This window comes from Phasianus colchicus, chromosome 1 (assembly GCF_987193195.1).
Source record: "Phasianus colchicus chromosome 1, bPhaCol1.hap1.1, whole genome shotgun sequence".
Lineage (NCBI taxonomy): Eukaryota > Metazoa > Chordata > Aves > Galliformes > Phasianidae > Phasianus > Phasianus colchicus.
The window spans coordinates 196,813,019-196,839,290 of NC_143436.1; the positions used below are offsets into that span (position 1 = coordinate 196,813,019).

General features: G+C 49.3%; 1 protein-coding gene across 2 annotated transcripts in view; it reads left to right on the top strand.

Annotated features, from left to right (window-relative positions):
- The first annotated feature begins 210 nt into the window (after positions 1 to 210).
- The window catches only part of FCHSD2 (FCH and double SH3 domains 2), a 126,762-nt gene continuing 100,700 nt past the window's right edge, over positions 211 to 26,272 (top strand). For both annotated transcript variants that reach the window (XM_031606098.2, XM_031606100.2), the window contains exons 1-2: positions 211 to 485; positions 5,369 to 5,466. In XM_031606098.2, coding sequence (XP_031461958.1) covers positions 465 to 485; positions 5,369 to 5,466 — 119 coding nt within the window. In that variant the 5' untranslated portion in view covers positions 211 to 464. The remainder of the gene's footprint in view (positions 486 to 5,368; positions 5,467 to 26,272) is intronic.

Consider the following 26,272-nt stretch of genomic DNA (forward strand, 5'->3'; position numbering starts at 1 on the left):
CCAGAAAACCCCTCCCAGCCGCATGGCGGCGCACTCCCCACGTGCCGGCGCTCACGCCGCCTCTCTGTTCCTCCGTCTCTATGGTGACCGCTCTAGGCAGCCCGGCGGCCTCCTCTCGCCTGCTCCCTCTATGGCGGGCCGCGCTCCCGCCACCTCTCTCCCCTCAGCGCGGCGCTCCCGAGCCGCGTTCCGCCGCCTCCCGCCCCGCCGGGCCCCGCCTCCCTCCCCTCCCCGCTTTCAGGGCCGCGGCTCGGGACGCCGCTCTCCGCCCGTTCGGAACCGTGAGAGAGAGAGACGGCCGCGTTTCCCTCCGTTCGCCTCGTTCTCTCAGCCTGAAGCGGGAGGCAAACGGCGGCCGCCCGCTCCTCGCCGCCTCCTCCCGCTCCCCCTCCTCCTCCTCCTGCAGCGGGGGTCGCGTCCTGCTGCCGGGGGGGGGAATTGATGTGGAGACCCCGCGCAGCACCATGCAGCCCCCGCCGAGGAAGGTGAGGGCCCGCCTTCGGGAGGGGGGGGGCTGTGTGGGGTGTGGGGCTGAGTGGGGTTTGGGGTGGGGGGTTGGGGGGTCCTGACTGGGATTGAGGCGGTGGTTGGGCGGGGGGGGGCTGAGGGTGAGTGGGGGTTTGAGGTTCTGTTGGGGTTGTGGAAGGGCTGTGGGGCTGAGTGAGGAGTGTGTGTGTGGGGGGGGGCTAGGGGAGACTGAGGGATGTGGGGCTGGGTGGGGATCGGGGGGGTCGTGAGGTGGGGGGGCGGTGGGGCTGAGGGGGGTTTGAGGGTGTTGGGGTGAGGGTGGTGGAGCTGAGTGGGATTTAAGGCTGGGTTGGGCTGGGGGGGGTCCTGGGATTTGAGGCAGTGTTTGGGGGGGAGTAATGATGGGGATTTGGGGCTCTGCTTGGTATTGAAGGGCATTCAGGGTGGGCTGAGTGGGATTTGGGGCTGGTTTGGGTGTATGGGGCGTCCTGGCTAGTATTTGAGGCTGTGTTTGGGGGTGGGAGGGGGGAATGTGAGGCTGTGTTGGGGTGTTGTGGAGCTGAGTGGGATTTAAGGCTGGGTTGGGCTGGGGGGGGGTCGTGGGATTTGAGGCAGTGTTTGGGGGGGGAGTAGTGATGGGGATTTGGGGCTCTGCTTGGTGTTGAAGGGCATTCAGGGTGGGCTGAGTGGGATTTGGGGCTGGTTTGGGTGTATGGGGGATCCTGGCTGGGATTTGAGGCAGTATATGGCGGGCGGTGCAGAGTGAGGCTGTGTTGGGGTGAGGGTGGTGGAGCTGAGTGGGATTTAAGGCTGGGTTGGGGTGAGAGGGGTCTTGGGATTTGAGGCAGTGTTTGGGTGGGGAGTAGTGATGGGGATTTGGGGCTCTGTTTGTAGCTGAAGGGCATTCAGGGAAGGTTGGGGGGAGCAGTGGGGCTGAGTGGGATTTGGGGCTGGTTTGGGTGTATGGGGGGGTCCTGGCTGGGATTTGAGGCAGTATTTGGGGGTTGGGAGGGGGGTGCAGTGTGAGGCTGTGTTGGGGTTTTGTGGAGCTGAGTGGGATTTAAGGCTGGGTTGGGCTGGGGGGGGTTGTGGGATTTGAGGCAGTGTTTGGGTGGGGAGTAGTGATGGGGATTTGGGGCTCTGTAGCTGAAGGGCATTCAGGGAAGGTTGGGGGGAGCAGTGGGGCTGAGTGGGATTTGGGGCTGGTTTGGGTGTATGGGGGGGGCGGTCCTGGCTGGGATTTGAGGCAGTGTTTGGGGGGTGCAGTGTGAGGCTGTGTTGGGTGTTGTGGAGCTAAGTGGGATTTAAGGCTGGGTTGGGGTGTGTGTGGGGTTCCTGACTGGGGTAGTGGGAGTGATGGGGATTTGCGGCTCTGTTTGGCGCTGAAGGGCATTCAGGGAAGGTTGGTGGGAGCAGTGGGGCTGAGTGGGATTTGGGGCTGGTTTGGGTGTATAGGGGGGTCCTGGCTGGGATTTGAGGCAGTGTTTGGGGGGGGATGCAGTGTGAAGCTGTGTTGGGGTGAGGGTGGTGGAGCTGAGTGGGGTTTAAGGCTGGTTTGGGGTGGGGAGGGGTCCTGGGATTTGAGGCAGTGTTTGGGAGGGGAACAGCGGGAGTGACGGGGGTTGCGGCTCTGTTTGGAGTTGAGGGGCATTCAGGGTAGGTTGGGGGGGGGCAGTGGAGCTAAGTGGGATTTGGGGCTAGTTTGGGGTGGGGTGGAGGGTCCTGGCTGGGATTTGAGGCAGTATTTGGGGGTGGGGAGTGCAGTGTGAGGCTGTGTTGGGGTGAGAGTGGTGGAACTGAGTGGGATTTAAGGCTGGTTTGGGCTGGGGGGAGTCCTGGCTGGGATTTGAGGTAGTTTTTTTTGGGGGGGTGCTGTGTTTGAGTGTTATGGAGCTGAGTGGGATTTGGGATTTGCGGCAGGTTTGGGTGTGTGTGGAGGTCCTGGCTGGGATTTGAGACAGTGTTTGGGTGGGGAGCAGTGATGGGAATTTGGGGCTCTGTTTGGAGTTGAAGGGTATTCAGGGCAGGTTTGGGAGGGTGGTGGGGCTGAATGGGATTTGGGGCTGGTTTGGGTGTGGGGTGGTCACAGAGTGGGAGTATTTGTGCTGAGTGGGATTTAGAATGATAGAATGATGGAATGGCCTGGTTTGAAAAGGAGCACGGTGCTCATCCAGTTCCAACCCCCTGCTATGTGCTGGGTCGCCAACCAGCAGACCAGGCTGCCCAGAGCCACATCCAGCCTGGCCTTGAATACATGCAGGGATGTATTTAGGGCTGTGTTTGGGCATTGGGAGTGGGTTCTTGGGCACATGTGGGGGCAGTGAAGTGGGCTGTGAGTGGATTGTGGGCGGTCCTGATCAGGAGAAATAGGGCTGTGGAGGGGCTGCTTGGAGTTGGGTTGGGAGATGCAGAGAAGGGAAGGGCTGGGGGGGAGCATTGGTAAATTGGGGCTGGGGGACTCAGAGGTGAGGTCTGCAGGCATCAAGGCACGGGGGAGGGCTGGGGGCAGAGCTCTGCACTGGGTGCTGGGGAGGGTGGGCACTGATGACGTTGGGCTGGCTGCACTAAGGCTGTGGGTTTGGGAAAAGGCTGCTCCTGGTACAGGCAGGTTGCTGTGTGGCAGATGTGAGCTGTAACAAAATCTTGAGCCTCATGCTGCTGTGTGGGGATGGGTTTCTTTGATATTTGGAAGGCTGCACAGTGGGGCTTTGCTATATGAAAGGGGAGTCGGAGCCCCCAAGCTGGCCGTGGGGCAGGGAGATGCTGGTTCCTGGGGGTGGCGGAGGGCAGTCTGAGATCCATGTGTGCCCTTTGCATTGCTGTCTGCTGAGATGCAGTCAGGCTGCTGCTCAAAGTGAATCTCAAAGGTCTCCTAAGTGATGCAGAGATGGATGGGTGTGGAGGTGGGGCTCCATCAAAAGAGGGGTGGCCAGCAGGGACAGGGAGGAGATTGTCCCTCTCTACTCTGCTCTTGTGAGTCCCCATCTGCAGTACTACGTCAAGATATGGAGCCCCCAGTACTAAAAAGACAGGAAGCTGTTGGAGAGGGTCCAGAGGAGGGCACAAAGAGGATCAGAGGGCTGCAGCACCTCCACTACAAAGACAGGCTGAGGGAGCTGGGCTTGTTCAGCCTGGAGAAGAGAAGGCTGTGGGGTGAATCATTGCAGCCTTCAGGACCTAAAGGGAGCCTACAGGCAGGAGGGGAGTCAGCTCTTGGAAAGGGGAGATAACAGCAGGACAAGGGGAAATGGTTTGAAGCTGAGGGAGGGCAGATTTCAGTTGGATGTCAGGGGGAAGTTCTTCAGAGAGAGTGGTGAAGTGCTGGAACAGCTGCCCAGGGAGGCTGTGGATGCCCTGTCCGTCCCTGGAGGTGTTCAAGGCCAGGTTGGATGGGGCCCTGGGCAGCCTGGGCTGCTGTGAAATGTGGAGGTTGGTGTCCCTGTGTGTGGTGGGGGGCTGTAGCTTCATGATCCTTGAGGTCCCTTCCAACCCAAGCCATTCTGTGGAGGTGGGATTGCAGGGCTGTAATGCCTGTAGGCTGTGAGGGGATGCAGGCTGAAGCCTCCTGTTGGAGCCCTCTTCCTTCCTGCCTCCTCACCTCACATTTCACCAAAGCAGAGCAAATCTTACTGCTATTTTAATTCGTGTTTGGCTTCCGATCTATGACAACGTGTGTGTCATTCGTTGCTGACATGATGGCACTTGAGTTTATTTCCATTACATGGGTCATCTCGTGTAGGTTGATTTATTTTGAGCTGATTTCTCTCATATACAAATGAGAAATGTTGAAGTTCACATTAAAAATAGACCCTTTTTCTGTTTAAAGGCGGGGATGTACATGGGCTGTCCTTCATTTTTTGTGTGTGTTGTCTTGTGGGCTCTCTTGTGCAGAACTTGTCAGTGTAATGTCATTAAAGGGTCCTTGTTGCTGGAGATTGTTTCAGTGATAGGGTTGAGGAAGCTTTTGCTAGTTGATGAGGTGTAGATTTTTTTCCTCCTCCTGGCTTGTGAAGGGATTTGAGTTGTCTCTCTGTGTCCATTGGGTTGGGCATTCTGTCCTCACGAGTGCATGATGTCTTCATTGATCTGCTGATCACTTTTCAGCCTGACAGATTCCCTGTGGTCACAAGAAGGTCAGAGAGCCCTATAAAAACAGAACAGACACTCCCCCCCCATGACCCTCTGTGGCTGTGCATCCCTGCTCCCTGTGCCACAGTGCTGGTTGCTGGGGAGGCTCCCAAAGGATTGAAATGGAGCTGAATGATCACGGGGATCAGAGGAAAATCACACCGGCACCAAACCCAACCTCCTGAAGCCTTTCAGAGGTAGCCCTTCTGGTGCTCAGCTGAGGAACAGCCTGATGGTCAAAGCCAGGCTGGATGTGGCTCTGGGCAGCCTGGTCTGCTGGTTGGCGACCCTGCACATAGCAGGGGGTTGGAACTGGATGAGCACTGTGCTCCTTTGCAACCCAGCCCATTCTGTGATTCTGTGTTCAAGCTGTCTTAAGGTGACAGCAATTGTGGGACAATTTAAGTGCTATAAATGCCTATGAGCTGCCAATTTTTACCCTCTTGACCCATTTCTTTCCAAGCTTTTTTCACAGGTGGAAGTCCTTTGTTGCACACAAACCATCCTTTTGCCTTTTGAAATAAAATGGCACTTTTTTTCATGTTTGGGCATAAGTTTGGGAGCCTCACCGCATGTGGTGTCAGCCTGCACAGGCACTGAATTCAGCTTTTATTAACTCTGCTGAGGGTAAAACTGCATTTTCAGTGCTGTGTCCCAACTTTCCACTGAAATGTGCCATTTCAAAACAAATGAGGGAAAGGAATTATGTATTTCTTGTCGAGATTTGGCTTAAACTTTACCAAAAATATATGTGGTCTGTGTTTGTTTGTAGGTGAAAGTTACACAGGAGCTGAAAAACATCCAGGTGGAGCAGATGACAAAGCTGCAGGCCAAGCATCAGGCAGAATGTGAGCTACTTGAGGATATCAGGTAAGGTTACAGAGAGCATTACCAGAATTCCTTTAGGATCCAGTTTTTGGAAGAACGTTTGAGTTACAAAACTTCAGGAACTGACGATGGAATTTCCTCTTTGGATTTCCTGCTTTCAGGCTGTTAAAGTTCTGACACAGCTGGAAATTATAACTGCAGCTAACACAATGCAAACGCTTTTTTCTTCTCTTCAATGGGGGAAGTGTTTAAAAAAAAAAAAACAACTCCCAAACAACAGACCAAAAGCACTGGGCTTTTCAGCAGTATTTCTCTATATAATAGATGGATACTTTGATTTACTGCTTGTAAGAGGCTGTTTAAAATTATTACAGATCTTTTAAAACCACTGATGATTTACATCTTGCTAGGAAGAGCTTTGAGCAGCACTTTTAAATAGATTGGTTTGGGGGGTTTGTTGTTTGTTTTTTTACCAGAATAAAGAAAATATTTGCATTTACAATTTAAAGATCAGTAGGGAAAACCTACGTGCTATCAGTTCTGTGTTGCTTTTGCACAACAAGGACGTGGAGCTCTTGGAGCGGGTCCAGAGGAGGGCACTAAGATGATCAGAGGGCTGGAGCAGCTCTCCTATGAGGAAAGGTTGAAGGAACTGCAATTGTTTAGCTTGGAAAAGAGAAGGCTGCAGGGAGACCTCATTGTGGCCTTCAGTACTTGAAGGGAGTGGATAAACAGGAGGGGGAACGGCTGTTTATGAGGGTGGATGGTGATAGGACAAGGGGGAATGGCTTTAAAGTGAGACAGGGGAGGTTCAGGTTGGATATGAGGAGGAAGTTTTTGAGCCAGAGGGTGGTGAGGCACTGGAACAGGTTGCCCAAGGAGGCTGTGGATGCCCCATCCCTGCAGGCATCCAAGGCCAGGCTGGATGTGGCTCTGGGCAGCCTGGTCTGCTGGTTGGTGACCTGCACACAGCAGGGGATTGGAACTGGGTGAGCATTGTGCTCCTTTGCAACCCAGCCCATTTTGTGATTCTTTGATCCTTTCACATGAAATTTTCCTATTAACAGAAGAGGTGGCAGTGGTTGCGTGATGTTCTGTAGGGGATTGATTGCCCTGTTTGGAGGGGACCAATTTTTAGCGTGGTTCTTCCTTCCAGAATTCAGCAGTGGGGATGCTCTCTTCCTCCTCTTTTTTTTTCCCCTTGTTTCTCAGGTGTTTGTAATTCCTTCAGGCTGCTTTCCTGCTGAAAGGCATCCTGAGCGTTGTGGGTTCTAGAACAGCAAAACACGTGGAAACATTGGCTCGGAATGTTTTATTTTTATTATAACTTAATTTTTAATGTTAATTTAATTTGTAAATGTTGATGTTATGGATTAAGAGATGGGATTATTTAATTCATTAAGATGATCAGTAAACAGGCACGGTCTGTTCAGCATCCTCGTTACAGTCAGTCTGTGTTTGTAGAATCACTGTGTGGATTTGCATGTTAAACATGGAGCCATGTGAGGGATATGGCAGCTCCAGTACCTCCAGGAGTTGTTCAAATAGCAGAGAATGGGAATGGAGGGGACAGCAGAGTTCTGGCTTAGGAATGCTTGCTGAAAAATGCTGGTATGTATATGTTGGTATATATGTGCCAGCAATGTATATAAACCAAAGCACTTGTCTGGGCTTTAATGCTCTTAATTACATTCTTAATATCATTTCAGTCCAGTTTTCTCTAAAACTTCAAGTGTCTGTAATGCAGAAGGGATGTGAGGAAAAGATCACAAAGTTCTCTTATGAATTGTACTGAAATGCACCCATTGTCTGCTGTAGTAGAGGCAGATGACTTTTGGCAGTAAACCAGATCATAAACATACTTTTCATTCCAGTAGCTTTGATATTTTTTCCAAAACTGAGCACTGTTTTGAGTGTTTGCAGTTGGAAAGTTTAAACAGTGTCATTTGGAGAGGATGAAGGCTGGTGCTGTTTATTCCCAATGGGATTCTTCTCAGTAGAGGCTGAGGCAAACAGGTGTAACTGGCTTCTCTCCACCCCTCTGCAGATAGCACATCTCCTTAGGGCTGTATGTACACCAAACCACTGTGCTTAATTACATCTAAAATATGTCTTTTTTTCACTGATAATACAGTGTTTAGCATGCCAAGAATGTAGCTTCAGGTCATAGAGGCCGAGAAGAAAGGCGCTGTGTTTTGCTTACGGAGAGCATGCTTAGAACTCGACAAAGCTACGTGCAGGTAGTTGAGCTGAGAGCTTTGCTTGGGGTTGGACAACTTCTGACACAACATAAAATTGTAAGATGCATAAAAATTGTAAGATCTATTGCAGCCTCACAAACTGCTCTGCGTTTTCCCTTCTCTGTGACAGCTTAGTAGCAGCAAAGCTGGAATATCTTTTTATGACCTGACAAGGCTATAATGAAAAATGTGTGTTTGAAGTCTATTAGCAAGTAGGTTTAAAAATATCTTTGTGTTTATCATTCTCTCTTTGGCTCTTTGTGTTAACATTTCTTCATACTTGGTGACTGGGGAATTGGTGGAACAAGTGATTCAGTTGGCACAGTTCTAGGCAAGGCATCTTCTGTAGCTCATTGAAGCCATCGTGTCCTTTCATGTAGTGGATCTACGCTGGTCTTGCTAGAAGGAGGTTGTCTCTCTCTTCTGTTACAGTTGCAGAGTTTGCCTTCCAGAGGAAAAAGGCTCTGAGCTTTGTTGCTGTGATGCACGCATCCTTTATAGCTTCTCCCTGGCTGCAGGTGCTTTGCTCTGTGCACACCTGGCTGTGTCTTGGCAGCAAGTTCATCCCATTCCCAATGGCCAACTGGGTTAGGAGTGGCTGGATTTGTATCAGGGGTGCTGGTAGTTCTCAAATATCTTGTTCTGGTTTTAAACGTTGTGTTGTTTTATTGGTGGTAGTCAAGAAGTCGTGTTGGTGGTGTGAAACTGCCCTTAGTTTGCCAAGATGTAGGCATAGCTTTTGTGTGTCTGCAAAACTGTAAAGAGCTCCACCTGATCCACGCTGGGATTCCAGTTGATATTTCTGTAATCTGTGCTGCCTATGATCCCAATAGCTGTTCAGCTGATAGCACCTTTACCTTGCATGTTATCTCAGTGCCTCATTTTCCAAGCAACTTCGTGTGCTTTTACAGGTTTTGCAATTGTAGTCATAAAATGCTTTTTTCTTTTCAATCATTTCTTTGCTTTCGTGCTTTGCCAGTGGTTATGTTGCAGTTTTAATCCATGCTGAAGACTGCATTGCCTCTGCAGGGCCAGCCCTGCTTGCCAGCTCCTCGTGCTGTCGCTCTGTGGATTCCCATGCTGGGGCAGCCAGATGGGTGAGGGCACTCAGCCCCTTTCCCAGCTCTTCTCCCCAGTGGTGGTTGGAGGTAAGTCTGCACCCTGAGGCTTCAGCAGAAGGCAGGGTTGCAGCCTGAGGAATCACAGAGCTGGAAGGGCCACCTGCTTTGAGTCTTAGCAAACTTTCTGCAGTCTGGATGTGCTGATCCTATGTTACTTCATCACATGGAGTCAGTTGAGTGCATATGTTGTGTTACATTGAAAGGAGATGTAAAGACTGCATGCCTTCTGGCTGAGATGGAACAGCAGTGTGGTCGGTCATAGAATGATAGAATGGCCTGGGTTGAAAAGGACCTCAGAGTTTCAACCGCCTTCTATGTGCAGGGTTGTCAACGACCAGACCAGGCTGCCCAGAGCCACATCCAGCCTTCAGGGATGGATTCTCCTCTCACCCTATTTCTTTGCTATTTGCCTTCTTGCTGTCATGTCTTTGTGCAGTGTGTTCTGCCTTCCTCCTCTCCTCCTCATGGAAAATTGTTCCCCTTCCCAATTTGTCAGCTAATTTTTTTGTTTTCTCCCGGCTGCTTCATCTCTTCCTTTCCTTATTCCATTCTGAGCTCTGTATTTTAATTGATTACCTCTATTTACAAGATGCTTTAATACGTGGTGTTGAGCAGTACAGTTCAGAACTGCTGCATGCAAGTGTGCAGAGGTGAAGGAGGTGAACAGGAATTTGTGCTTACACCCCCAGTACAAGGACAGAGTGAATCTTAGAATGATAGAATGGCCTGGGTTGCAAAGGAGCACAATGCTCATCCACTTCCAACCCCCTGCTGTGTGCAGGTCGCCAACCAGCAGACCAGGCTGCCCAGAGCCACATCCAGCCTGGCCTTGAATGCCTGCAGGGATGGGGCATCCACAGCCTCCTTGGGCAACCTGTTCCTCTGCCTCACCACCCTCTGGCTGAAAAACTTCCTCCTCATATCCAACCTTAAACTCCCTTGTCTTAGTTTAAAACTATTTAAACCATTCCCCTTCATTCCTTAGTTTCAAACCCTAAAACTAAAACCCTTAAACTAAATCCTTTAGTTTAAAACCATTATGTGTGCTTCAGCATCTTCTGCCTCATTTCTGTCACAACGAGCCCAAGTGAGCAGTGCACTGTGGAAAAAAAAAAAAAGGTATGAATGAATATTTCTAGTTAGCTCCTTGTGCTCCTAACATGCCATTTTATGTACTGGAGTATCTCAGCTTTAATAAAGTGCATGTAACCTTTTGCTGTGGATATACTTTGCACTCTCCAGTGGAACGTGGGTGCAGTTCTGTGATTGCACCAGTGCTGTCGGTAGGTTTGCGATAAGGTTTATGGCAGTGCTGGCTAGGAGTCAGTTTACTGAAGTAGAAGCTAATAATGGTTCTGGTTTTAAATACAGCAAATCTAACGTGGCAGCTACAGCCCAGTGCCCTGTGCTGGGGAGCAGCCTTGTCACAGCAGGGGTGGTGCTGCTAAACATTAAGTGCCTGGAGATGAGGAATATGTATTTATGTATGTGTATGAATGTTCATATATATTAGGATCCCATAAGAGATTCTGGAAAGTTAGGAGAGTGCTTTGCTTTTCCTGTCCTGAGGCAGAGTGAGGACTTCCTTCTCTTCCTATCTTTCCAGGTCCCAGCTGCAGGGAATGCTGCTCACCTGGATGTTCTTAGAGCCTGTCTTGGGCTCTGGAGTGGTTTGCCTCTGGTTAGGGGGAATCTCATCATGGTTTTTCTAATTCCTGATCAGCTCTGAAGCAGCTGGGAGGGCTTTCCATAAGAACATCATCTTTTTTTTTTTCCTTTACGTTGCTCAGGAATTTGTCCTTCATCATCACCTTTCCTTTTTCTTCCAAAGTCCTTTGCTCTGTTCAGCAGCCATGATGTTCCTGGTGTTCCTGGCTCTATTTGACTAGGAGCAGTGCTTCCTCTGCAAGTTCTGAATTCTGCAATCTTACAAAGGTGGAAATCTCAGGAAAGCTGTATGGACAGTGTTAACATTACACTGGGTTTGTCTTTCTTGAAAGGCTTTCCTTGCACAAGACTGCTTGACCTACAAGCTTTTTTCCCCCCTTTAAATCTTGCAGTTTTCTTGAGAGCTGATGGCATTTCTTTCCTCTTGGGCTGCTCTTTCTCACCACCAGTGACTGCTGGAGCACTGTGAGGTTTAATTCCAAGCTCTTAATTACTTGAAGACAGGCAGCATAATTCTCTGCTGCTGTGCTGTAACACGCTGCAGAGGTCTCAGCACTTCTCTCAAAAAGTTGGTAGTGTTACTTCTGAATGCTATTCTGTATAATGATGCCACAGAATCTGTGGTCTGGGCACGTTACCTATAATTAGGCAGTCCTTTAATGAGATGCTCGCATTCTTGACGGAATTAAAATCTGGTGATGTTTTGACTGGAACTGTTTGAGGGAAGCTTGGAATGCACTTAAAAAATGTTGCCTACTGGGTGTGGAAGTCCAAGTTTTCAGTTGAAAAAAAAAAATAGGCTTCAGTATAAACATAGGCTTGAATCATTACACTGTGGCTGTCTTGGCACAGTAAAATTGAGAAATGGACCACGCTCCTATTTTTATTTTTTTTTAAATCCCAGGCATATAAAATATAGTAGATCTCCTGTCTCAGTATTTCTGAGTGGCTTTGCAGCTGATGGAGGTTTATTTTTGGTGATTGTTTTTTTGGAACAAAAGCAGCACTCTCAAAAAGCAGCAATTCATTTCTTACGTCCATCAGAAAGAAAACAAATATATTTTTTCCTCTTTCTGGCTTCTAGGTTTGGCTTTCAGGAGAGCTCTAGCTTGCCTTAGTGGTGAGCTCTGTGCCTTGGGGTGCGTGCGACTTGGAAGACCATAAGAAGAGGCGTTCCTCGTTGCTGTTACTCAGCACAGCTCTAGCAGAGCAGCAGTTGTAACAGAATCACAGAATGGCCCGTGTTGGAAGGGACCTGAAGGATCATGAAGCTCCAACCCCCCTGCCACATGCAGAACCAACAATCTCCTCATTTAATGCTAGACCAGGCTGCCCAGGGCCCCATCCATCCTGGCCTTGAACACCTCCAGGGATGGACGGGGCATCCACAGCCTCTCTGGGCAGCTGTTCCAGCTCACAAGAGCAGAGTAGAGGGGGACAGTCACTTCCCTGTCCCTGCTGGCCACCCCTCCTTTGATGGAGCCCAGGATCCCGTTTGCTTTACGAGCTGCAGGAGCACACTGCTGACTCATGTTCAGTTTTTCATCCACCAGGACCCCCAGGTCCTTTTCTGCAGGGCTGCTCTCAAGGACCGCTCCTTCCAGTCTGTATTAAAGTCTGGGATTGCGCCGGCCCGGGCACCAAACGTTGCACTTTGCTGTGTTGGATGTCATTGGAATCAGCCAGGCCCACCTTTCTAGCCTCTCGAGGTCCCTCTGAATGGCATCCCTTCCTTCCACTCAGCTTGGTGTCATCAGCAAACTTGCTGTGGATGCACTCGATTCTGTCATCCATGTCATTGATAAAGTTGTTAAAGAGCACTGGTCCCAAGACAGACCCCTGGGGGATGCTGAGTAACTGCACAACTGCCTTAACATCTCTCTGGTGCAGTGTGTAACCAGCAGTCAACCAAGCTAAGCATGTCTCTTGGACTCTTTATCATGATAGGGCAATGGGAAATGGGTTTCCAAGTACAAAGGGGAGGTTTAGATTGGATATAAGGAAGGAGTTGTTTACATTAAGGGCACAGGTTGCCTAGAGAGGTGGTGGTGCCTCATTCTTGCAGACAAACGAGATCAGGGGATGGGCTGTGAGCACTGATGTAGCTGTGGGTGTTCATTGCAGAGTGGGACTAGGTAGCCTTTAAGGGTCCCTTCCAACTCAAACCTGGAGAAGAGAAGGCTGCGGGGTGAGTTCATTGCAGCCTTCCAGGACCTAAAGGGAGCCTACAGACAGGAGGGGAGTCAACTCTTGGAAAGGGGAGATAACAGCAGGACAAGGGGAAATGGTTTGAAGCTGAGGGAGGGCAGATTGAGGTTGGATGTCAGGGGGAAGTTCTTTAGAGAGAGAGTGGTGAGGTGCTGGAACAGCTGCCCAGAGAGGCTGTGGATGCCCCGTCCATCCCTGGAGGTGTTCAAGGCCAGGTTGGATGGAGTCCTGGGCAGCCTGGGCTGCTCTGAAATGTGGAGGTTGGTGGCCCTGCGTGTGGCAGGGGTTGGAGCTTCATGATCCTTGAGGTTTCTTCCAATCCAAACCATTCTATGTTTCTGTGATTCAAACTGCTCAGTGATTCTATGAATGTACAGCACAGGCAATTTTGAAGGAAAAAACAGCTCTGCTGGACCAAGTCCTGGGGTTGATCCTGTAAGGAGAGCTTTCTTTTGAGCATCTAAATACTTTTAATCCAGGCTCTTACTTCTGAAGCCCCGTGCAGGGGGAATTGGAGGTGTCCAGGATGTCCTGCCAGCGTCACGATAAAACTCTGCTGGGAAGAGGAAAAGCATTCTTATCATTCCAGACACAATCAGTGTAGCCTGGCTTAATTTCCTATGGTGTTTTGTTGTATTTGTTTCATCTTGTTTGGTGGGAAAAGGTTTATTTTGCAGGTTTTGCATCCTCTGCCAATAATGCTTTCAGCATTTTTTGCCGACAGTGCTTTCAGCCTCTCCAGCATAACCTACACAAAGGCTCTGTAAACAGTGCCTGCTGTGGCTCAGGCCGTTGAGGTTGTTGATAGAGGACTTTCCATCCTTTTCATCTAGCTCATGTGGCTGTAAACATTTTCTTTCTTCCCCTCCCCTCTGTGCCAGCATTGTCTTTCCTCTTGGAGTTACTTTAGACATCCCCAGGTGGAGGTGGAGATGTGCAGCTGCCGGCAGAGCTGGTGCTGTGTTAATCATAGAATCATAGAATGACAGAATGGCCTGGGTTGCAAAGGAGCACAATGCTCATCCAGTTCCAACCCCCTGCTATGTGCAGGTCGCCAACCAGCAGCCCAGGCTGCCCAGAGCCACATCCAGCCTGGCCTTGAATGCCTGTAGGGATGGGGCATCCACAGCCTCCTTGGGCAACCTGTTCCAGTGCCTCACCACCCTCTGGCTCAAAAACTTCCTCCTCATATCCAACCTAAACCTCCCCTGTCTCACTTTAAAGCCATTCCCCCTTGTCCCATCACCATCCACCCTCACAAACAGCTGTTCCCCCTCCTGTTTATCCGCTCCCATCAAGTACTGAAGGCCACAATGAGGTCTCCCTGCAGCCTTCTCTTCTCCAAGCTAAATAATCACAGTTCCCTCAACCTCTCCTCATAGGAGCTCCAGCCCTCTGATAATTTTAGTAGCCCTCTGATAATTTTAGTGGCCCTCCTCTGGACCTGTTCCAAGAGCTCCATGTCTTTTTTTGTGCTGGTGGCCCCAAATCTGGCTCACAATCCATCGTGCCATTTCTGGGCCCAGGTTCTTTTCCCTTGCTTGTGCTGGCAGGCTGTGGAAAAGAACAGGGGATAGGCTGGCATCACCAGAGCTGGCTCTTCTGGAGTGATTTGGGCCTTTCCATGCTGGCTCAGAACAAGGTCAGTTTTTGTCACCCTGTGTTGGAAGGGACCCTGCGAGGATCCCTGAGTCCAACTCCTGACTCCATGCAGCACCTCCCAGCAATCAGTCCGTATGTCTCAGAGCATTTTCCTAATGCTTCTTGAACTCTGGGAAACTCAGTGCTGTGGCCACTGCTCTGAAAATATCCCCTGGTGCATTTTGAGCATGGCAGTGCTTTGAGTTAATAAGAAAGTAAAGCTTTGTCCACAGACTCTGCTGCAGACTGTATCACAAGCAAAAAGGTGCCTCTGTTCTTAGGAGCACAAGAGACTCGAAGAATATGATAGTGGCTGCTCCATCTGAAGTGGTTTTTATGTTTTTACCTAAAGGTATAAGTTGGGACCTGTTTGTATTTTGTGTCTCGTGAATTTTGTCAAATTTCCTTTCAATATTTGAATTCCTGGATTTGCCTCAAATCCACCTTCAGAATCAGAAGGGAACGGTGCTCTGCTCTCCCTTCTGGCCTTGAAAACTTTGGGCCCATTTTCTGCTTGTGAGTGGTTCTGACAGGGGAGGGAAGGAGATTGCACTTCATGTAACTGTTCCTCTAGGGCAGGTGGAGGTGAAAAGAGGATTTGTCAGATAAAGGCCAATGTAGAGTGGTTATGTGGTGGTGGGGGCTCAGGGTTCTTGGCTGCCCATTGAGTTCTGCTTCAGCCCCTATGCTGTGCTCTACTCTGTGCACATATTTGGAGGGATGGTCAAAAAAAAAAACCAACCGAAAGAAGGAAAAATTTACTTGAGGGTATGGTACTCTGAGATGAGAAATGGCTTCAAAGGTGTTTGAGTATTAGAGTAAATGAGTTTGTATCCCTTGCAAGGCATTCTTGGCAGTATTGGAGATGGGTGGAAGTTTGAGATATCACTTAGAACTATTATCAGAGGTTATGAAAGGAAGAAGTACTTTGCTTTAATTCTGAGATTGAGAGACAAAAATGAGGGCTTGAAAAATTGGCCCAAACGTTTTTTGTGTTTTCATCAGCAGTGTAAAATAGAATCATGGAACCATACGGTTGGCAAAACCCTCCAAGATCCCCACTGTGCCCGCATGGCCCTCAGTGCCACATCCCCATGGCTCTTGAGCAGTCATCTTCCCTTGAAGTAATGATGGCTCCCTACCTTGAAGCATTACCACGTGCCAGGCTGCTGACTTTCTGTGTTTGATCTAAAAATCATTCTGTCTGTTTTTCCCCCTAAAAATAGGCAGAGAGAGGAGTGAAAAAGAGAGAAACAGAACGATGTGTGAAGGCAGAGGAGCACTGTTAGGCAGCATCATCATCAGAGCTGTAGCTTCCAGTTGCTGCTTCTCCTTCCCAGCCTGCTTTTAAGCCTGCCTCAGCTCTGGGTGCTGTGCTTGCTTTCAGCTGTGTTGCCACTAGTGTAAAAGGGCATAGATGGCAGTTGCTTTATGTGTGACTGGAATGTGTTTGCTGTTTATGGAGTTTGCTTTCATGTTGCTTTTGTGTGGTTGTTTCTCATTAGCTCTGTGTGATCTTGGTTGGCTAAATAAGCAGTCAGGAAAATAGAGCTGCCTGCCAATACGTAAGTAGAAACAGGTTCTACATCTCATTTTCTTCTTTATCTTCTCACTCTTCTGCTGTTCTTAATGCTGTCAGTCCACGCAGTGGGCAGGTAAGGTGTTCTGTGCAGGACCTGCTGCAGTATCACAGCAAAGCCCAGACCTCTGATTTTTATTGTTATTTTTTAAATAAGTTCCTTTTGTACAAGGTGATAAAACTTCAGCTAGTTTCCCATAGAAGCACAGAATAGCTCAGGTTGGAAAAGACCTTAAAGATCATCAAGTTCAACCACAACCAACCATCCTACCCTAACTCTAACAGCCCTCTGCTAAATCACAGCCCTGAGCACCACATCCAAAGGGTTTTTAAACTCATCCAAGGATGGTGACTCAACCACCTCCCTGGGGAGCCCATTTGCAGTGCTTAACAACCCTTTCTGTGAAGAAGTTTTTCCTGATACCCAACCTAAACTGACCCTGGCACTACATAAGGTCATTTCCCCTCCTGTCACCAGTGAGATGAGACCCCGCTCTGCTGCAGTCACTTTGGAATGAGAAGAGAGCAATAAGGTCTCCTCTCAGCCTCCTCTTCTCCAGACCAAACAGCCCCAGTTCCTTCAGTCTCTCCTTGTAGGGTATGTGGGATACATACTGGTGATACCTGCATACATGGATGCTCTTGAAAAACAGAAGTTCCTCCAAGGCATCTCCCTTGGTGTGCATAACCAGCAGGAATTCTGCTCCCTGCTGCACCGCTGTTCTGTGCTGCTGCCCGTTCCGCTGGCAGAGCTCTTCCCAGAGCTAAATTGTGGAAGTGAACTGGTGTACAGCAGGTGTGTCCCTTTTGAGATGGAGCTGCTCTCTGCTTGTGTGTGGCACTGCTCTAAGATTTGGGTATGTACTCTGTGTATTGATAAAAAGCAGGATAGTGGTGATGCAGAAGTTGTATGACCCCAATGCAGAGCAGGTAGAGTGCAGCCTCAGCAAGTTTGCTGATGACACCAAGCTGAGTGGTGTGGTCGACACTGTTGAAGGAAGGGATGCCATTCAGAGGGACCTTGAGAGGCTAGAAAGGTGGGCCTGGCTGATTCTAATGACGTCCAACACAGCAAAGTGCAAGGTTTGGCACCTGGGCCAGAGGAATCCCAGGCATTAATACAGACTGGGCAGAGCAGTCCTTCAGAGCAGCCCTGTGGAGAAGGACCTGGGGGTCTTGATAGATAAAATACTGAACATGAGCCAGCAGTGTGCTCCTGCAGCTCGGAAGGCAAATGGGATCCTGGGCTCCGTCAGCAGAGGGGTGGCCAGCAGGGACAGGGAGGAGATTGTTCCTCTCTGCTCTGCTCTTGTGAGGCCCCATCTGCAGCACTGCGTCCAGGTCTGGAGCCCCCAGTACAAGAAGGACAGGGAGCTGTTGGAGAGGGTCCAGAGGAGCCACAAAGATGATCAGGGGGCTGCAGCACCTCCACTACAAAGACAGGCTGAGGGAGCTGGGCTTGTTCAGCCTGGAGAAGAGAAGGCTGCGGGGTGAATCATTGCAGCCTTCCAGGACCTAAAGGGAGCCTGCAAACAGGAGGGGAGTCAGCTCTTGGAAAGGGGAGATAACAGCAGGACAAGGGGAAATGGTTTGATTTGAGGGAGGGAAGATTTCAGTTGGATGTCAGGGGGAAGTTGTTTGCTGTGAGAGTGGTGAGGTGCCGGAACAGCTGCCCAGAGAGGCTGTGGATGCCCCGTCCATCCCTGGAGGTGTTCAAGGCCAGGTTGGATGGGGCCCTGGGCAGCCTGGTCTAGCATTAAATGAAGAGATTGGTGGTTCTGCATGTGGCAGGGGGGTTGGAGCTTCATGATCCTTGAGGTCCCTTCCAACCCAGACCATTCTGTGAAGTAAGCAGGGAGGCAGGAGCATCTTGTTGAGCTCAGGAAGCCAGCAGCATTCATGCATTTGCAGACAGGCTTTCTTGGAGATGACACCAGCGTCAAAATGATTCAAGGTTCATGGTTTAATTTTCTTTCTAGTTATTTGGGCAATCTCACCTTTTCTTTGCTCTTAAAGGAGCACTCAGATCTCCATTCACCGAGCACATTGATATCTTTTGGGTACTGGTTTAGATTGGATAATAGGAGGAAGTTTTTGAGCCAGAGGGTGATGAGGCACTGGAACAGGTTGCCCAAGGAGGCTGTGGATGCCCCATCCCTGCAGGCATTCAAGGCCAGGCTGGATGTGGCTCTGGGCAGCCTGGTCTGCTGGTTGGCGACCTGCACACAGCAGGGGGTTGGAACTGGATGAGCATTGTGCTCCTTTGCAACCCAGCCCATTCTATCATTCTGTGATACTGAAGTGTTCTGTGTAAGGTTCTGTTAAGTGGGAGTTGTAGTGGTTCCCTATATTCCTCAGAGAGAATAGAAAAGAAATAAAGGAGAATTAGTTCCTCTAGCTTCTCCAAGCAGTTGGGATAAGACTGATTTGTACGTCCTTCTTCACTTGCATTTGAAATGCACAAAAATAGCTAAGAACTCAGAAGAGCAGTGATCTGGGAGGTGCTGAGTCTTCTGGCTCACAGCTCTGTCTGCACTGACAGATGTGGGAAGTGCCCTTGGGGCAGCTGAGTGTTTTCCCTGAGCTCACTGTGGGAAAGGCACAGAAGGCTTCCTATGAGCTGGTGCCCTGCGTGCAGGCTTCTGAGTAGTGTTTGCCTGAAAACTTGTCATCTATCAAAGTTATGCAGAGCTTAAACAATGTGTGTGATGTTGAGATATAAGGTTTTTTTTCTTTTTTTTTTTTTTTTTAAACCTGATTACTATATTTGTACTAATGTATGTGAAAGCAGGCTTTAATGGTTGCTTTGAACTAACCACTTGCTAGAAAACAAGGGTGCTTGTATGCTGTGGTTTCTTTACACATTTGAAGCTCATGTGTCCCAGCTGGGGAGGTGAGCACAGTCTTTGTTACCATGCGTCTCTCATTCATAAATATTCAGGATTTTTCATGCTGACTCAAGTTGATACTCCAGTGTCTGTCCATCCTTGGGACACAAGTGATCTGACTATTTCTAATGCCAGGGGAATTAAATCCAATTCTTATTTCATAGAATGATAGAATGGCCTGGGTTGCAAAGGAGCACAATGCTCACCCAGTTCCAACCCCCTGCTGTGTGCAGGTCACCAAGCAGCAGCCCAGGCTGCCCAGAGCCACATCCAGCCTGGCCTTGAATGCCTGCAGGGATGGGGCATCCACAGCCTCCTTGGGCAACCTGTTCCAGTGCCTCACCACCCTCTGGCTGAAAAACTTCCTCCTCATATCCAACCTAAACCTCCCCTGTCTCACTTTAAAGCCATTCCCCCTTGTCCTATCACCATCCACCCTCACAAACAGCCGTTCCCCCTCCTGTTTATCCGCTCCCTTCAAGCACTGGAAGGCCACAATGAGGTCTCCCTGCAGCCTTCTCTTCTCCAAGCTGAACAAGCCCAGTTCCCTCAGTCTTTCCTCCTAGAAGAGGTGCTCCAGCTCTCTGGTCATCATTTTTGTAGCAACTCGTGGGTGTTATGTTGCAAGTCTGCATAAAGCACTTGAGCATGGTCTGGGATGTTGCTGAAGTCTGATAAACTCATTCTCACATATGTTCTTAGGTGCATGCTTCCCATCTGGGCTGAGGTTGGTGTCTTCCTTCTCATGTGTGTGAGTGTGAGGAGGGTTGGAGGTGTGTGCTGTGCACTTGTTATCAGTGGTGGTGGTGAAGCTATTCCTGATTTCCTGGACTTCCACTGGTTGCATCGTGCTTCCTGCAGCCGCAGCTCGGCATTGCTGTAGAGCTCTGCTTTACCAGAAGGGTGTGCCTGCTGAAAGTGCTCTTTGTTCTGGAGCTGGGGGGTTTGAAGCTGCCTGCCTCAGGTCGAGGAGCACATTGAGCTTTGATCAACCATGAAAAGTTTACTTTACTTAGCAAGGGTTCTTTGTTATCTAGTTGCTGAGTAATGCCACGTTCTTCACCTGCAGTCCAGCAAATAACACTTGGCATGGCCATGACAAGGATGCTTCAGCCCAGGAGGTGTTTCATCCAAACACCTCTGTGCTCTTCCTGTGCAGCCTGACCCTGCTGTAGGGGCTGTATCTGGTTGGGCTCTGAGGCCCCATCTGCAGTAATTCATCCAGGCCTGGAGCCACCAGTACAAGGAAGATGCAGAGCTCTTGGAGCGGCTCCAGAGGAGGGCACTAAGATGATCAGAGGGCTGGAGCAGCTCTTCTAGGAGGAAAGGTTGAGAGAACTGGGCTTGTTTAGCTTGGAGAAGAGAAGGCTGCGGGGAGACCTCATTGTGGCCTTCAGTACTTGATGGGAGCAGATAAACAGGAGGAGAAATGACTGTTTGTGAGGGTGGATGGTGATAGGACAAGGGGGAATGGCTTTAAAGTGAGCCAGGGGAGGTTTAGGTTGGATATGAGGAGGAAGTTTTTCAGCCAGAGGGTGGTGAGGCAGTGGAACAGGTTGCCCAAGGAGGCTGTGGATGCCCCATCCCTGCAGGCATTCAAGGCCAGGCTGGATGTGGCTCTGGGCAGCCTGGGCTGCTGCTTGGCGACCTGCACACAGCAGGGGGTTGGGACTGGGTGAGCATTGTGCTCCTTTGCAACCCAGGCCGTTCTGTCATTCTAAGATGAAAGCAATTGTTTCCTTTGCACTTTTAAACACCTTTTCCAAGAGGATGGTTGGCAGCACATTTATGGTTCTGCTTTTTGGAAAGAAGGGCTGAGACTCACCAAGGCAGTGCTGGAAAGGACTGGTGGTATTCACAGGACCTTCCTGGATTGAACAGGCAGAAATAAGGGGTGTCTGCTGTTCCAGGAGAGGAGGTGAGCTGAGCTTGGAAAGCAAACTGCTGGAAGACAGGCAGCGCCCTTCTGGTCCTGTTGCCACATTGGGAAGGAAACCCCAGGACTTTTCCTTTCTCTCTGCCCAGCAGGTGCTCTGCCTACAGAAATGTAGCTGCCTTTTCTCCCATTTCTCCTTCTTGGAGCAATGATACCAAGTTCAGAAAGCATCCTTCTGTTTTGGTGGCTCTTCTGTTCCTCCTTCTGCGTCTCACCAGCCTGGTGATGAAGAACATCCCTGAACTGCAGAGAGCTGAGAGTCCTTTATATTGCTTGCTTAGAGCAGCCATGCTTTGTGGCAAGGATAGATTTTTTTTCTGTGATGTTCTGTATCAAAATAAAGCAAAAAGTAACCTGGAATACGAGGTGTGTGCTGGGAACACAGCGCAGCATTGCTTTACAAGGAAAACAGTGGTATGGTGACTCTTGGTAGTTGTTTGCAGTGAAATGCAGCATTTGGCTTAGATCAGCAGTACAGAAAATGTAACCTTGTAAAGTGCATCGTTTACAGATGAAGTGCCTGTGTTTAAAAATCAAGACAGAAAGGAACTACTTGTAATAAAGCTGGGTGGCACCGCCGGGATTCCTAAGATGTGACAGATGAGGAAGGTAACAGCAGTGATGTTGTCGTTGCCTTCCCCAAACATTTTGCAGCTCCAGGACGAAGGAGACTGCCTGAGTGATGAGATGTGCCTTGGCTTCTTCACAGAGCTGTGAAGCCAATGGGGATCAAAGAACCTTGCCATATCCCTGGTAGCCTCTCTGGGTTTTCTTTCCTAAATAGACCAAAGAATACCAAATATGTTCAGCTTGGTGAGTCTGTTCTGGATAAACCACAATGAAAGTACCTTTGCATTTGTCTCGATTGTCTCTCTTATGTTTGCTTAGTTTCCCATTTAAAGAAAAAAAAAAAAAAAAAAAAATCATTAGCAATCATTTTAAATATGCTTAAGCTAGAAATCCAATATTCACATTGATCATAAGTTAAGGGTATGAAGCTTGTCATGCCTTTATTCTGTTGGGGATGAATGAAATATTGGCTCTCATCAGCATCTCTCTGGTTCTTTGTTCCCTGTTAGATCCACGTGTAAGAGAGAAGTGCTGCTGTTGTAGTGCTGTGGCTGCTGATACGTTCCTGAGACAATGTGCTGACAGCACTGCCATGTTTGAGGCTACCAGAGTTCTCTATATTTAGTGACAGAATTGATTTATTATTTTTTTTTTGCTTCTGTTGCTAGTGGCAACTCATCCTAATCCCAAAGTGTACAGTGATGTGATTTATGGTGAGCACAGTGCTGGTTAATGTAGTCTGGCATTGTTGCTGGAGGACCATTGTTCAGGCACAGGTTAAAGATAATTCATGGTGTGAGAGTCAGTTGTCATAGGTGGTGTGGATCAGAGCGTTTTAATGCTCTATAAGCATGCTTGAAACTGAATCTTGGAATAGCTAATTACTAATTATAATAATAACTAATTACTAATAATTACTAAGATGATCTAGAGGGCTGGAGCACCTCTTCTAGGAGGAAAGGCTGAGGGAACTGGGCTTGTTTAGCTTGGAGAAGAGAAGGCTGCAGGGAGACCTCATTGTGGCCTTCCAGTACTTGAAGGGAGCAGATAAACAGGAGGGGGAACGGCTGTTTGTGAGGGTGGATGGTGACAGGACAAGAGGAATGGCTTTAAAGTGAGACAGGGGAGGTTTAGGTTGGATATGAGGAGGAAGTTTTTGAGCCAGAGGGTGGTGAGGCACTGGAACAGGTTGCCCAAGGAGGCTGTGGATGCCCCATCCCTGCAGGCATTCAAGGCCAGGCTGGATGTGGCTCTGGGCAGCCTGGTCTGCTGGTTGGCGACCTGCACATAGCAGGGGGTTGGAACTGGATGAGCATTGTGCTCCTTTGCAACCCAGGCCATTCTATCATTCTATAAAATTTTTTGTCATTTTTGATCAGTTTATAACGAGGAGCTCCTCATTAATTAGAAACTGAAGTGCTGGCAAAATCACAAATATTCCCTATTGATCCCTGGTGTGTGTTTGTGGGTTTGTAGTATTGCACTGAGGTTTGGATATATACTGGTGTTTTTGTTGTAACTTTCCTCGGGGATGGAAGCATGGCAGCATTCTCACCACTTCTGCTCTGGCAGCATCTTATCAGGTGGGCATGGAGAGGATCATAGAATCACAGAATGGTCTGGGCTGGAAGGGACCTCAAGGATCACGAAACTCCAACCCCGCCACTGCATGCAAAGCCACCAGCCTCCACATTTCATAGCAGCCCAGGCTGCCCAGGGCCCCATCCAACCTGGCTTTGAACACCTCCAGGGGTGGACGGGGCATCCACAGCCTCTCTGGGCAGCTGTTCCAGCACCCCACCACTCTGAGTAAAGAGTGGACTAGGGAGAGAGGACTTGAACACTGCAAACTGTGAGGAAAAATGTGCCCAAAGGAAAGCTGGGGGCTCCTGCAAAGACATGGCACAGCTTTGATTCCATGGTATAGGCAGATCTTTTCACTATGTGATGCTGTATGTTATAAGCAGACTTTCTGTAAATTGGTCAAAATGTTTTATCCTTTAATACCCCCTGTTTACATTTAAGAGAATTTTCCTATAGTGTAGTTAATCTTGCATCTAAGTGGATATTTCACGAGTAAACATTCCAACGGGCAAATTGCAGCAAAGCTGCCCAAGATGATTAGTTTTAGTGGCAGGAAAAGAGTACTTGTAATTGCAGCGCTGAGATGCTGAACTGGAAGCTGTTGGTGAGCTGCTGTAAATCCTCTGCAGCAGAAGAGGAGCAGAGGTGTAGAACGGTGCCCCCCAGGATGGCAGAATGTTGTGCAGTGCTTGCATCAACAAGGAGCTCTTGTGTGCGTGGCTGTAGATCTGATGGGGCAGGTATTGCGGCTTTTATGTTTGTATGGAAAACATCCTAAGTGGAAAAGATGAGGGGTGGCTCACCAACACAAGGAAGTAGCAGTGAGAACAGCTCCGTTTCTTGACTCAGCAAGCAGCCGTTCTTTATGTTGTAAGTATTTGACACTTAAAGAGCTGTGAGGTGGCTTGGACACATCCCCTGAGAGCAGGAGGACCCACGAGCAGGAAATGTTGCTGGCTTTTTGCAGTGAGTCACAGAGCTCTGCTATGGGCAGGACTTTGGGCTGCGGGTGACCTTGGGGGGTGCTTCAGAGTTTTCTTCTGGCCTTGTGCTTTCACAGCTGATGGGAACATGGCCCACCCAGCCACAAAAGTGCTCTTGCTAATGGAGGTACCTGGAGGCCTCGTGGATGCTCCATCAAGATACCTGTGGTGTTAGAACTGCAGAGTGTCCATGCCTGCCATGGAAGGAAGCCTGGTGTTCCTAACTTGCTCCTGGAACTGCTGGGGGACCTGGAGATGGGCTGTTGGAACAAGGTGGTTCCAGTTCTCACTGTGATGGTGTGCAGGATCTCCTTGGAGGCAGCCAGGAGGGGAAAGAACCTGCATAGATGATTTTATTTTGGGTGGTGGTGGTTTTTATTTTTATTTTTATTTTTTAAGACTTCTAGAGAGCCAAGGAACAAGCTCCCACTGTGTGAGACAGGCAGGAAAAGCAGCAGGAATCCCACCCAGCCTAAGCAGGGAGCTGAGGGAGAGCATGCAAGGAGGGAAAGCAACAGGCAGCAAAGGAGAAGAATGAAAACTTTGGCTGCTGAAGGACAGCATCAGCTGAATTTACAGCCCCTCAGGGACGGAAGAGTTGGAAAAGGGTGCAACAAAGATGGTGGTGGCAAAGCATTTTCAGAAGCAACAGGGAGACAGGCTGCTGATGGCTTCTAGGGAAAAGGCTGCCCTGCTCAGCTCTTACCCTCTGTACTGGTGAGGTCTGTACCTGGACTTCTGTGCTTAATGTGTCATTGGGAAGGAAGTGTTCTGATATGAATGTTGGTGAACATCGTCTGGGAAATGAGGAGAAATGTATCTCCATGCAGAAGTGATGATCAGAGGGCTGGAGGACCTCTCTTGTTAGTAAAGGTTGAGGGAACTGGGATTGTTCAGCATGGAGAAGAGAAGGCTGCGGGGAGACCTCATTGTGGCCTTCCAGTGCTTGAAGGGAGCGGATAAACAGGAGGTGGAACAGCTGTTTGTGAGGGTGGATGGTGAGAGGACAAGGGGGAATGGCTTTAAAGTGAGACAGGGGAGGTTTAGGTTGGATATGAGGAGGAAGTTTTTGAGCCAGAGGGTGGTGAGGCACTGGAACAGGTTGCCCAAGGAGGCTGTGGATGCCCCATCCCTGCAGGCATTCAAGGCCAGGCTGGATGTGGCTCTGGGCAGCCTGGTCTGCTGGTTGGTGACCTGCACATAGCAGGGGGTTGGGACTGGATGAGCATTGTGCTCCTTTGCAACCCAGGTCATTCTAGGATTGTGAAATGTAGCCACATGGAGTGGGACACGTGGCTGCGCCTCTAACCTGGGACAGCTCTTAAACTGTCAATTGTTCAGTGTTATCTTCAGGTGTGTGTAGCTCAACACTGGGGTTCCCTTGCTGTCACTGGTGTATTGGGATCCGTTTCCATTGCTTACAATAAGTGGAACTCATCACCAAACACATCTTACCACTGTAAAAAGGATTAAGGATCTGCTTGCCAATTAAGGGAAGCATGGAGTTGGTATCAGGCACTGTACTCATCATGTGCAGCTTTTTCTCAAAGGCACACTTTTTTTTGCTAAGGCGCTGCTGATGGCTCACTGGGTGGGTTTGAGATGGGCTGGCAGTGCTTTTGGGTCATCTTCTCCAAAATGAGAAAAGAAAAACCAGCAATTCTCTTGTGGCCAGCAGGGACAGGGAAGGGATTTTTCCCTTCTACTCTGCTCTTGTGAGGCCCCATCTGCAGAACTGAGTTGAGATGTGGAGCCCCCAGTACAAAAAGGACAGGGAGCTGTTGGAGAGGGTCCAGAGGAGCCACAAAGATGATCAGAGGGCTGCAGCACCTCCCCTACATAGACAGGCTGAGGGAGCTGGGCTTGTTCAGCATGGAGAAGAGAAGCTGCAGGGTGAATCATTGCAGCCTTCCAGGACCTAAAGGGAGCCTGGAATGTTATATGATTGATTTAGTTTAAGACCACTTGCAATGTACTCTGCAGTTTATGAGTAATTTCACGTTCAGAACGCCTAATGGGATGAACTGATCTATTTGTCTTTTTTGTTTAAGCTGCATTTGAAACTGCTCTCCTCCCAACCCCCCCCAGAAAAAAACCCAACAGCAAAACAACATCAAATCATTTCTTCCCTCACTTCTTGTTCTGTTTCTTACTGTCCCAGGGCTGTGCAGGTTTGTTCCATTGCTCTGCGTCTCTCAGCGTGGGCTTTGCTTCCTGTGACACTGAGATCTGCAGCAGGGAGAGACACAGCAGTGCTGTCTTTGTCGTTCCCTTCTGACAGGGACACAGCAGCCTGCATTGCAGAACTGAAAGACCATTTTGAAGTGTTACCATCGCCGTGTGTGTGTAATTCCCCACAGACCCACCTCCTTCCTTTGTCTCTCAGATTAATGGCATTGAAAGTGTCAGTGCCTTTGCTGTGCGCAGTGC